This window comes from Papaver somniferum, chromosome 2 (assembly GCF_003573695.1).
Source record: "Papaver somniferum cultivar HN1 chromosome 2, ASM357369v1, whole genome shotgun sequence".
Taxonomy (NCBI): domain Eukaryota; kingdom Viridiplantae; phylum Streptophyta; class Magnoliopsida; order Ranunculales; family Papaveraceae; genus Papaver; species Papaver somniferum.
Genome location: NC_039359.1, coordinates 92,423,330 through 92,436,356, shown reverse-complemented (window position 1 = coordinate 92,436,356; position 13,027 = coordinate 92,423,330). Strand labels below are relative to the sequence as shown.

Genomic DNA, 13,027 nt, shown 5'->3' with positions numbered 1-13,027 from the left:
GAGTTCTTGTTTGGTGTTAAACAAGGATTTTGTGACCCTAAAAGCATGTGAACCTTTTCTATTCATTTTCCAGCTCCTCTCAATAATATTTTTACAGTTATTATCTATGAACTAGTCTTTATTTAACCTAAAAGGTTTATGAGTGTCATTCTGCATAAGTCTGTAGGGTTATTTTAGTAAATAGCGCTTAAAAAACATCCTCTAATCAATGTTTTAAAAAACATACAGGACATCGACTCGGAAAAATTATTGGGTCAGGTTCAACTGGTTTAACCAGTGGTTCAGTCTGGGTCACTGGGTCAATACTCTAGTAAAGTCGAAAGATAACAGACGGTTAATACTGTAGGTATTAGGGGATGGGTGTGTCACGTTTGAGGAGTGACTAATCACTAATCAGGTAGTTCCTATCAAATATGACCCACATATTTTACACAGATACAAATCGTCTCTTCATACCCTTACGCATTATTTTTTAGATTCTTCATAAAAAAATGTTTCTTCATAGATCTAAATGACTGTACTTCTCACACCCAACCCCATCTCCATCAAGAAGAACCACGAGAAGAATCAATGATTTATGCGTTAAAGATTAACAACAAACAAAAAGAGAAAGAAGAGTTCTATTTAATTTGTTGGAAGATTAACTTGTCTATCTTTCTCTCGATAAGATTTGGGTTTTTATCATAATTCATGAACCAATCACAATGTTCAAAGGTATTATTAACATACATAAAGGTTTAAACACTATCAATATCGTCTATAGTTTATGTTATTGTGATAAATATCGATATATCCATTTGAATATTCATCTTTCAATCGTCTGCAAAAGTGAGGTATCAAGAGGAAAAAATTTCAGAAAAATTTAAAACTAAAAATTTTGACGGAGAAAAAATAAAATGAACCGGGTTCAAACCCAACTGGGTCGGATGATTCACCGGTTAGACCGTCCGATTTACTGGGGTTTTAAACATATTACTGCTTAAAAATACTGGTTTAACAGTTGGACCCGCCGGTCCGGTTTTTAAAACACTGCCTCTAATAGAGATTTAGTAATGGGCATGCGTTAGTGTAAAAGTCTGAGGATTAGTATTGAGTCGTGAGACAAAACAGGGATGAGAAGTGAAGTCAAAAACTTGGATGAATGTCTCACCCTCCTTCAAAAAGCAGGACAGCTGTCTCAAAAGGATTCCTTGGCGATAAAATCTAATCTAGACAGCTCCTGTGGGACCCACGTGAATCTGTACTTATCATTTTTACGTCAGTATGCGACTGATAACCCAACTCACTTATCAACGCAATAAGCACACCAAGTTATAATGGTCTTGTCACCTGTTCCTATAAATCCCCCATTATTTTTCTACCTTCACTTCGTCGTATACTATTTTACTCTCGAAAAGAGGGAGAGAGAAGAGATCGAAAGCGTTTAAGATCATCTGGTTCTTCTTCTACTTCTGAAAGAGAGAAATTGCTGTTTTCTGGTCTAATCGATCTTTTAAGGTATGTATTCCTCACATTCTTCTTCCTGTTTTTTTTGCTTTTACTTTTCATCTTGACCTCGCTTTTGTCGAAATTTTTCCTTTAATTATTATTATCGTTATTGTTTTGTTTGTGCGTCCAACAATTTCTCTTTTTTCTTTTTTTTTTTTTTTATTTTTTTTTTAAACTTGTTTCCAGAATTTTGAAAACCCTAATTTCACTTGTCTAATTTCTTGTTTTTTTTCTTCAATTTTTGCTGAGTATTTTTTGTTATGTAGATCTAATTTGAATTTTGGTTCGTTTTTCAGGGTTTTGGAGATATAAGGATAGGTTGTGGGTGCTGCTATGTCCTCTTTAAGTAGAGAGCTTGTTTTCCTCATCTTACAGTTTCTAGATGAGGAGAAGTTCAAAGAGACTGTACACAAGTAGGTTTTTGATCTCTGTCTGTGTGGTTTTATGCATGTGATTGTTTATTTAGAACATTTTTGTGATTTTGTTGCTGCTTCAGGCTTGAACAGGAGTCAGGGTTTTTCTTTAATATCAAGTATTTTGAAGACGAAGTTCATAATGGAAACTGGGATGAGGTTGAAAGATACCTTTCTGGATTCACTAAAGTCGATGATAATCGATACTCTATGAAGATATTCTTTGAGATTAGAAAACAGAAATATCTAGAAGCACTTGATAAGTATGAGTCCAGTTACTTTCAATTTTTGTCCATTGTCCCCGTTTTACAGTTGAATTTTGCTTTTCTAGATCTTTATGTTTGTTATTATATTGTGCATTTTCTTTTAGGCATGATCGTGCAAAGGCGGTAGAGATTCTTGTTAAGGATTTGAAAGTTTTTGCATCATTTAATGAAGAGTTGTTCAAGGAGATAACACAACTGCTCACTCTAGAGAATTTCAGGTAATTGTTTTGCTTTCATGGCTATGAACTGTTAATTCACTTTTGGATTGGTGGTATGTAGCTAAATTCAGCTTTATACAATGTATGGTTGCAGGGAGAATGAACAACTTTCCAAGTATGGGGATACAAAATCTGCTAGAACTATTATGCTGGTTGAGCTCAAGAAACTGATTGAAGCGAACCCTCTTTTTCGTGACAAGCTGCAGTTTCCCAATCTCAAGAATTCTAGATTAAGGACTCTCATTAACCAAAGGTAAAAATATTAGTATATGAGTTTCTTCCCGCTGTTCATCCGTTCATGTTTTTTGTACCCTTAAAATGGATTGAGACACGATCCACCGAAAGTAATGCCTCCTTGCTTTAATATGCATCTACCTTCTGCAGCTTGAATTGGCAGCATCAGCTTTGTAAAAACCCAAGACCTAATCCAGATATAAAGACTCTTTTTGTTGATCACACTTGTGGACAGCCGAATGGTGGTCTTGCCCCTTCACCAGCAAACAACCCTCTGCTTGGATCCATACCCAAAGCCGGGGGTTTCCCTCCACTGGGCGCACATGGGGTAAGTAATTTAACTACTGGTGTGGTAGTAGGATCACTTTCCGTTGTAAATTTCTTAACTTAATTTTCTTTGAATTTCATGTTCAGCCTTTTCAGCCTACATCGGCACCAATTCCCACTCCTCTTGCTGGTTGGATGTCCAATCCATCTACTGTTGCTCACGCAGTAGCTTCTGATGGATCTATTGGACTTGGCGGTCCAACAAACGCTGGTACTGATTTTTATTTCATTGGCTAATTCCTTCTGCTGTGTTATCAACATACCTTATGCACGATATGGTTATTAACCCTCGTGTTCTGTTCATTGTGTTGTGGTAGCTGCAATGTTGAAGCACCCTAGGACTCCACCAACTAATAACCATTCTATAGATTACCCGTCAGGTGATTCTGATCATGTGTCAAAACGAACCAGGCCCCTGGTGATTTCTGATGAGGTATTGAGTTTTTGTCAGTTCCATTGTCTTTAATTGGGATTATTCACATCCATCACTGTTACATTGTTTTAATCCATGAATTTTAGTTCATTAATCTGTTAGTTATAGTATGCTTACACTTCCAATTGATGATGTTGAGATAAATTTTGTAGGGTAACTTGCCTGTCAATATATTACCAGTAACTTATCCGAGCCAAAGTCACACACAAGCTTTCAGCACACAGGATGATTTGCCCAAGACCGTTACGAGGACATTTATTCAGGGCTCATCTCCCACAAGCATGGATTTTCATCCCATTCAACAAACTCTACTTTTGGGTCAGCTTGTTTGAGTTCTATATGCTTTTTTTCTCCCTTCAAAGTCTGATTTTTCACCGGGGTCCACCTTAATTAGTAGAATGCCGTATCCTTTCTTTTCATTATGTTAACTTACTTTCTTTTTTGTTATTTCCATGCTTCAGTTGGTACCAGTGTTGGAGACATTGCATTGTGGGAAGCTGGTTCACGTGAGAGGTTGTTTCTGAAGAACTTTAAGGTTTGGGATCTCGGTGCTTGTTCGATGCCACTACAGGTATAATTGTTTTCCCTTACTAACAAACACTAATCTTTGATCATGTATATGTTAAAATGGCACTCACACCATCACTGAAACTCAGGCAGCTCTAGCAAAGGATTCTGGTGTTGGGGTGAAGCGTATAATTTGGAGCCCTGATGGTTCTTTATTTGGTAAGCTGCTATAAATATGAAACTGTTACTCGAATGATCGCTGCCATTATTCGCATGATCTCTGCCATCGTTTTAATGTGCAATTGCATCATTAACAGGAGTTGCATATTCAAGACACATTGTGCAAATTTATTCTTATCACGGTGCTGATGATGTGCGACAGCACTTGGAGGTATGGATACTGTCAGAGTAACATATTAATTGTAGCGACTTGTATAAGATTGAATTTCTTTTAACGTGTTGACATCCATTTTTGTTATTAGATTGATGCTCATGTAGGAGGTGTGAATGATCTTGCGTTTTCTCACCCCAACAAGCAACTTTGTGTTGTAACCTGTGGTGATGATAAGACCATTAAGGTTGGTTTTTCTTGTAAGGATGCTATTCAGCACTTGCATCTAAGTATCACAACTTAATTCCTGGTTCTGAATTTTTCTTAGGTGTGGGATGCTGCCACTGGCACCAAACAATATACTTTTGAAGGTCATGATGCTCCTGTTTATTCTGTCTGCCCTCATTATAAGGAGAACATTCAGGTTAGAATCTGTTTGAGAAATTATATTTTCTTTTGTGCCTCTAGTATTTTTCTTTTGCTTTTGAAATCCTTGCTAGTTCTTATTGTCTCTTTCAAATGGTGTTATGTACAGTTTATCTTCTCAACAGCAGTGGATGGAAAGATAAAAGCATGGCTTTACGATAATTTGGGATCTAGAGTGGATTATGATGCCCCCGGTCTCTGTTGCACAACAATGGCATATAGTGCTGATGGTTCAAGGTTAATTTGTGAGACTTGTTTTTACGCCAATGTGCTTTTCTTAATATGACAAATGAAATAACCTGAAAATTGTGGCAAATCCTCCCATGTATTATTAGGCTGTTTTCGTGCGGGACCAGTAAAGATGGAGATTCTCACGTGGTTGAATGGAATGAGAGTGAAGGCGCAGTGAAGAGGACTTACCAAGGATTCCGGAAACGTTCATCAGGTGTTGTGCAGTTCGATACCACTAAGAACCGATATTTGGCTGCCGGCGATGAATTTTTGATCAAGATTTGGGATATGGATAACACTAACCTGTTAACAACTATTGATGCTGATGGAGGTCTACCAGTGAGTTTTTCTTATTCTATTCTATTTAATATGTGATCATGTAACCATGTTTCTTGAATGCAGGCAGTTATGTCCTAATGTTTCTGTTTTAAAATTTCAAGGCAAGCCCACGGATCCGCTTCAATAAAGAGGGAACCTTATTAGCTGTATCTGCAAATGATAATGCAATCAAACTATTGGCGACTCATGATGGACTTCGTTTATTGCGAACATTTGAAAATCGTTCTTTTGATGCGTCACGAGTTGCATCTGAGACGTTAACTAAGGTTAGTATACTGAAGTTTTCATGAAGGTTGTCGTTCTATAAGGAGATGATCCCTAATATTTCCTGTCATGCAGCCTGCAATAAATCCAATTTCAGCTGCTGTATCTGCAACACTAACAGATAGAGCTGCTCCAGCGGTGTCTGTCACTGGAATGGTTTGTCTTAATATTCTTCATTATATGAATGTTCCCTCTAGCTGTTGTGCCTTAAGATCTGAAATAGAAAAAAATGAAAAATACTAAGCTCTGACCATTTTAAGTATTCTGAAGTGAGCATATATCTTTTGTTTTACTAGAATGGGGAATCTAGAAACATGGTGGACGTAAAGCCTAGAGTGACAGAAGAAAACAATGATAAATCAAAGATTTGGAAGCTTGCAGAGATTAGTGAAGCGACACAATGCCGATCACTGCGTCTCGCGGATAATGTGAGAGCCAATAAGGTAATAATAATTTACTGAAATTTCTCATTAAATGTTTACACATTGTCCTCTTATTTTCCTTTCTGGGGTGAACACAATTTATAAAGATGTGGATAAGATGTCATCTTTGGATTTCATCGTGATAAGATTGTTTTCTACTTCTCTGTTGTTGAACTTGAAAATCTTGAAACTTCAAACTGGACCAAAGGCACCTAGACAGAGTTTTTGAAAATGGACTTCAACAGTTTGACGTCGCAGTCTAGCACATGGCACCAAATATCACCCAAAGTAAACTTCATGTTGGCCGTCCATATGTATTAATAAATACAAGTTGTTGCTCGTCTTGTATTCAGCATTATGTAGTATAGGTACTTTATTTTCCAGGAATTGCTATTTGAACTTTGGTAGACATACCATATGCTTGTCAAACCCCTGGGTTCTAGAGTTGTTGGGAGAAAAAGGATGTTCTGATGAGCCCTGTTGTGGTTTTTGCAGATATCACGGTTGATCTATACCAATTCAGGTAATGCAGTTTTGGCATTAGCATCAAATGCAACCCATCATCTATGGAAATGGCAGCGAAATGATCGAAATTCTAATGGCAAGGTAAATCAGTTGTCTACCAGCGTGGATCCGTTCTCATTAAGTATTGATTGTTCATTTCATATGATATGTATCACTGTTTGTAGGCAACTGCAAGTGTTCCCCCTCAATTATGGCAACCAACGAGCGGCATAGTGATGACGAATGACACAGCTGATACTAATCCAGAAGAATCTGTCCCATGCTTTGCTTTGTCCAAGAATGATTCTTATGTAATGTCAGCATCTGGAGGAAAAATATCTCTGTTCAACATGATGACGTTTAAGGTCTGTTTATGTGCAACAGCCTACATTAGTATTTAGTCTGAATGGCACTTTAACGGGACATTTGACCTTTTCTGTTTCTTATATAGACAATGACGACATTCATGCCTCCACCACCTGCAGCAACATTCCTTGCTTTTCATCCTCAAGATAACAACATAATTGCTATCGGCATGGATGACTCCACAATTCAGATTTATAATGTCCGTGTGGATGAGGTATGACTATAGTTGTCATTGTAATTGGTAAAGAAACAGTCATTTTCATGGCTGGTTACAAAAGCAGTTATATGTGGTCCTTCTGGTGATTGTTGTCTTTGTTTCTTCCAGGTTAAAAGTAAACTTAAAGGCCACTCCAAACGAGTTACTGGACTTGCCTTCTCACATGCACTGAATGTTCTAGTTTCATCTGGAGCAGATGCTCAGGTTAGTATCTAATCATTACATTTTTTTTTCAGTTTGGAAATGTTGATAATTGTCAACCCCCTTGGAACTCGGCATCATTCAGCTCTCACGTCTGTCCAAAGTTTCGAACATTGTGGTTGAACTTGCCCGAGTCATCATCATCCTATGAGTCGTGGCTCAGTAGTTTGCCAGTGACTCGTCTATAACTGAATAACTCTACGAGTTGTTATCAGTTTATCTAGAGTCCTAGCAGACCGGGTCTCGTTTAGCTTGAACACGCAAAACATTGAAAAAGAAACTAGACTTCTTAGGAATAGATCACTGAAAATCATAGTCGGGCAAACAGAAGTAGGAAGTGAAGTGGTGACCCCGTGAAGTTGAGAAAGATGGCACAGACTTTTAGGAAAAGTGAGCAAGGCATTTGTCACCCAGAACCCTAGCTTCCCCTCTCCTTAGTATCCAGTATCCAACTTTTATAAGTTCTCAACTATAACATCCCATCCCCATTCTCTGAGGAATTCAAGATCAAACGTGTAGTTAAAACACTTGTTATAAAGGCATAACAGTTGTAGATTCCCCACCTTTATAAATGGTCATTACAAGCCTTACAATGAAGAACACTGAAACAGAAACGCTGTAAAGGAATTAGTAGCAGAAAAGCTGTAAATTTAGGGTTCTCTCACTCATGATGTGTTAAGCAAGAACCTGGGAAATTGCTATGATGGCAATGCATCATCAACAAGATTCCATGATATTTTAAGTTGTCAACGAATCTGGGGTGGATGTTCTGATTATGTTTTTTTTTTTTTTTACTTTTTAGCTTTGTGTGTGGAGCTCAGATGGATGGGAAAAGCAGAAAAGCAGATTCTTGCAGATTCCATCAGGGAGGACAGCAACAGCCATGTCTGATACACGTGTACAGTTTCATCAGGATCAGATACATTTCCTGGCTGTACATGAAACTCAACTTGCCATTTATGAAACAACTAAACTTGAATGTGTAAAACAGGTATTATATTACTTCCGTCTCTAAAAAATCTTGCCTTCAAGGCGGGGTAAGATGCTTGTTGTTCTCGGAAACTGCTCAACTATTTCTGTTTCCGTGTTTGTTTATGTAGTGGGTTCCTCGGGATTCTTCTGCTCCGATCTCCCATGCGACGTTCTCATGTGACAGCCAGCTAGTGTATGCCTGCTTCGTGGATGCAACAGTATGCATATATAGTGCCGCCAACCTTCGGCTACGATGTCGAATTAATCCTGCCGCATATCTTCCATCCAATGTCAGGTATTTCTCATTTGCAACTATAACTCCACAATAAACTCCTCATGAAGGACTTGGTTGTTGTTTAACTGTTGTATAAACTTTGCTAGCACTCCATAGATATTGGGATTATCAGCAAAGAAAGATATGAGATCCAATTTCGGATGTCAATTCATGTTTATAATTTTGAAAACAAATAACATCTGGTTCTTTTTGTTTGTGGTGGTAGCAGCTCTACTGTGTATCCGCTTGTGGTTGCAGCACATCCCTTGGAACCAAATCAATTTGCATTAGGACTGACAGATGGCGGGGTCCATGTTTTTGAGCCCCTTGAAGCTGAAGGTAAATGGGGTGTGCCACCTCCAGTGGAGAATGGTTCTGGTAGTGGCATGTCTCCAGCTTCAACAATCGGAGGAGCTTCAGTCTCAGATCAACCTCAGAGGTGATCACATAGACGATTTCATTAAGATGACTTGGTGCAGTACATAGTGTTAGAAGGAGCTGTCTTGGTTGATTCATCTCTCGTTGGCCTTAACTGCTTCTGGCTTGGGAATTTAATTTCCTCCTCTCATGTCTGTTGGCTTCACAGCTTAGAGAGCTTGGAAAAATATATGTAATTTTATGCAAAATGAGAACGTAGATAGAGAGAGAAATAGAAAATGAGAGCTGGAAACTCTCATCTAGGGTTAGGATTTCTGGTAAGGGTTGTAAGTGTGGTAACTAGAATCTAAACTTTAGTTCTCGTCTTTATTTTTAACGTCGTTGAATGTTAATATTCTTTACAATTAGAATAGCTTCATTTTCGAAGTTAATATTAGTTGTTGATGAATTGCACAGTGTTTTTAAGGTCTGTCTCAATGATAATGGGCGAAATCTGCAACTCCCAGCACCATTTGACTGCTCCGAACTCAGAATACCCACTAGCTTTTTTGGCACTGCTATCCAGATGTCTTTAAAATCTACTTGCACTTTATTTTTCTTCTTTAATTTTTCTTCTAACTTTGATATCTAAGAATTTGCCCTTGTGCATAAGAACCGGCCACATATTTTTTGCAACTTGGCACACATCTAGCTCTCAAGAAATCACAAAGTCTCGAGAGCTCTAAACAGTTGCCACAAGAAATATTCCAGGTCATTCTCCTCGTGCAAAATGAATTTGACTGGGCAAACCAACACCTACCACCACTAATTCTAGAAACGCCACCAATCCCCCAACAGGTGAACCACCAGCAAAGAACTTTTAACATCATCAGTTGGATGTATAACATCTCAAGAACATTGGCTAAGGTTCAACACTGATGAAGCGGCAGAATGATACCCAGGACAAGCAACTGCAGGTATATGCAGAATTGAATTAGGACGAGTCATAAAAGCCATGGCAACACGCCAACACTCCTAGGATCACAACAGCGCTGGTGGCTGACACATGGGCATTTTATGGGCTGTAAGAACAGTTGTGCAACACCAATGGAACCAATTGAATTTTGAGACGGAAAAAGAAAAAAAACCCTCTCCCATGCTACTGGACTAGCTTCATCAACAATTTCGCAGTCAAGCATGGTGCCGGCCACCCGTATGGCTGAGGATCAACACTTCTCCAGCATGTCTACAAGTAGGCAAACCAGGCTGCTGACATGCTGGCCAACTATGCTTAACTACTGTATTGAGAATCTAATTGTCCTAGCTTCTTACAGAGGACATGAGGCAGTGACTATTGCCCACCATGTGAACTCTTTAACTTTTAGTACAATCCTCGTTCAAAAATAAACACTTGCAAAAAAACGTGGCAATTAAAGTTCAAATTGAAAAAGAGTAAAAAGTGTAATTTCACTGACTATTGTTGAAACGTAAGATACCGGTCACTGACAATCACAAATAGAAGGCACAAAAGGAATCACAGGGGATTAGAATGGAAACATGTTATAGGGACCGCAGTGTGATAGCAATGTCCCTCTAGTTGGTTAGGGAATGTCCAAAAGGAGATGTATATTGATCAGATTACCCTTTTTTCTTTAAATGGACTAATTTGTCCCTCTTTTTAAATTGAAAAGACAAAATAGTCCTCCATCATATTTAAACATGATTATGAATGAGTAGAGAGCAGTTTTTTTTCTTTCATCTTCTCTACTCCTCCGCTGTAACCGTAAGCACCACCTCCACCATTAAACTTGATCGATTTTTTTCCGATTAATCGGCGATTCCCAACGGTACTAATCGTTGATTGAAGTATATAATAGAGAATGACGAAGAAGAAGAAGAATGACGAAGATTCAACGGCTTCAAATCAACAAAATCCTTCAACCGGTGAAGAACCCCAATTCCAAACTCCTCAAGTTGAGAAATCAGGATTAATGACTTATATGAGGTATGCAATCAAAAACCCAATTATTATTTTGTGTATTCTGTTCAATTTAAGTGTATTCTATATCAAAAATTAGGGTTTAGGTTCAAAATTAGAATTTGAAATCTGGAAATGAAGTTTCTACGGTTGGTATTGTTTCAATTACCAACCGTGTCTGAACTGTTTGATGCGTATACGGTTCGTACCAATTGAAATCATCAAAAATAACGAACCGTATGTTCTAGGTTTGAGTTTTTTGTGCAGATACAGTGGTACGGGACACCCTTTACGAACCGTATTCCTTCCTGCGTGTTAATTTTTTTCTAGTCGGTTCGTAACTGTGAGTTCGTAACCAACCGTATGTGTTATACGGTATGTAATGTTTGTTGATTATCAACTGTACTTTTGAGTTGTGTGACGTATAGAATTTCATTCTACGGTACAAGAAATTATGAAACGTAGAATAGTTACGGCACGTAAGTATCATTAGTCTCCAACCGTATGTCGTCCTGATGCTCAAACCAATTTCAAAGTTGTTATACGGTTGGAGACGAAACCAAAGTTACCAACCGTTTCTTTTACACGGTTTGTAACTTTGAAAAATTATGAACCGTATGTTTTATACGATTGTTCTGGACATCTCATTACCAACCGTATGTTTTGTGTTTCAATATATTTTGAGTTTCTTTGTTTGTATCTTGTTTGTTCAACCTTTAATAAATCATACAAATGTATTGCTTGTGTAGGAATCCTGATAAAGTTAAGAATAAGAGAGGGAATAACTTAACTCTGATTGATCATACACACACCCCTCGCGGTGACAAGCATTTAGGGATAGATCATAGAGGTGACCAGGTGAGGAAGAAGAATCAGTTTGAGATTAGGTTAAGAGAACCATCTGTAAGTAACTCTGGGGTTGAATTAGAAGGAGGTGAGCATAATGATCAACAAATTGAAGAAGAGGAAGTAATTTCTCATGAATCCAGTGAAGAGGAGGAAGAAGAAGGAAATAATGAAAAGGAGGGAGAGGAAGAAAGTGATGAAGATGAGGAAGAGGAAGCAAATGATGAAGATGGAGTACAAAACAAGGGGAAAGAAATTGTCGTAGCTACAACTCTACCTCGATCCAAACCAGTTAAAGAAAAGAAGCCGAGAAAGGAACCCGCACCAAAAGGGTTGCATATTCCTACAAGAAAAGATCTGATGTTGCCACAGAAGAAGAATAGATGCCCCTGGGGAGAGGCACCAGATAAGTCCTCAATCTTATTTGGTTATACCAATTTCTGGGCCGCAAAAGTATGTGCGACTAGGGTATGTTTCTCTTAACACACTGTAATAATTTATTTCGATTTTTTTTTTTGTTTGTGTTTATGTATATTTCATTAATCTTAGTTTAACAAAATATGTTTGTATTTTTTTTAAGGATCATGCAAGGGCGAACAAATTTCTCAAGCGTCAAAGGGCTGGTTATTTGCCAATAGGTGAAGAATGTGGTGATGTTCGTACTCTAGTGGCCAACCTTAACTTACAATGGCAGTTATAAAAGGTTTTTCAAGGTAGTTATGGTTGGTAACAATCTTATAGTTATCAACCGTATGTAGCTACGGTTTGTAACTTAACTGTTTTACAAACCGTATATTATACTGAAACTTGAACTCTACCCAAATTTAATTTAACAAAATACTTCATTCATAACGTGAATCAAATAGATATGATATTGTCACTTTTAATCACATCAAATTTACTCAAAATACCAAAACACAAAATGTAAAATATTTTTCACCACCCTTCACAACATTTACGCATCTTCATCATCGGTCATAACTATGAATTGGGATGGAAAGGAATGTATTATGGCCTTCCATAATTCAATCCTAGTCTCAGATCGATTGAACCAATACTTGGGGAGTTCACCGTCACAACCAAATTCCATCCTCAAAGGAGGTAATGGGCTTCCTTCTTGCAATTGGAGACCGATATAATGATTTCCATGCACGTGCCCCATGACAACTGTTTTTGTTGTTGAAAAATCTTTGTCAAACGGTATTCTTGTTGGTGCAAATGTATAGCTCATGTCTCTGGAGATTAAATGAATGACGCAATTGAATGCGTTCGCGAGGAGTTGGCCACATATAGGCATGCGCATCCAATATTCGCTTGTCAAACATACATTGCTGATTAACCGCCTTTCCCATTCCGGAAGCTCTCATTTAACACCTCATTAGTTTCATCTCTTTCAACTCTCATCATTGGCTT

The 13,027-nt window shown here is 38.0% G+C and overlaps 1 protein-coding gene across 4 annotated transcripts; it reads left to right on the top strand.

The window, feature by feature from the left end:
- Positions 1-1,361: 1,361 nt before the first annotated feature.
- Positions 1,362-9,280, top strand: LOC113348412 (protein TOPLESS-like). Of its 4 annotated transcripts, none has more exons than XM_026592171.1 (26): positions 1,362-1,497; positions 1,785-1,901; positions 1,985-2,164; positions 2,272-2,385; positions 2,480-2,638; positions 2,770-2,947; positions 3,034-3,157; positions 3,264-3,379; positions 3,532-3,697; positions 3,841-3,950; positions 4,036-4,105; positions 4,204-4,277; positions 4,369-4,464; positions 4,546-4,641; positions 4,753-4,880; positions 4,979-5,213; positions 5,315-5,479; positions 5,553-5,633; positions 5,774-5,920; positions 6,395-6,505; positions 6,589-6,768; positions 6,855-6,983; positions 7,095-7,190; positions 7,990-8,178; positions 8,288-8,454; positions 8,663-9,280. In XM_026592171.1, the coding sequence occupies exons 2-26, from the start codon at positions 1,822-1,824 to the stop codon at positions 8,874-8,876; spliced, it is 3,405 nt and encodes a 1,134-aa protein (XP_026447956.1). In that variant the 5' UTR covers positions 1,362-1,497; positions 1,785-1,821; the 3' UTR covers positions 8,877-9,280. The 4 variants fall into 4 exon arrangements, with proteins under 4 accessions (XP_026447956.1, XP_026447955.1, XP_026447959.1 ...); XM_026592170.1 differs by having other exon boundaries at positions 8,660-9,280; XM_026592174.1 differs by lacking the exon at positions 5,553-5,633.
- Positions 9,281-13,027: the final 3,747 nt, after the last annotated feature.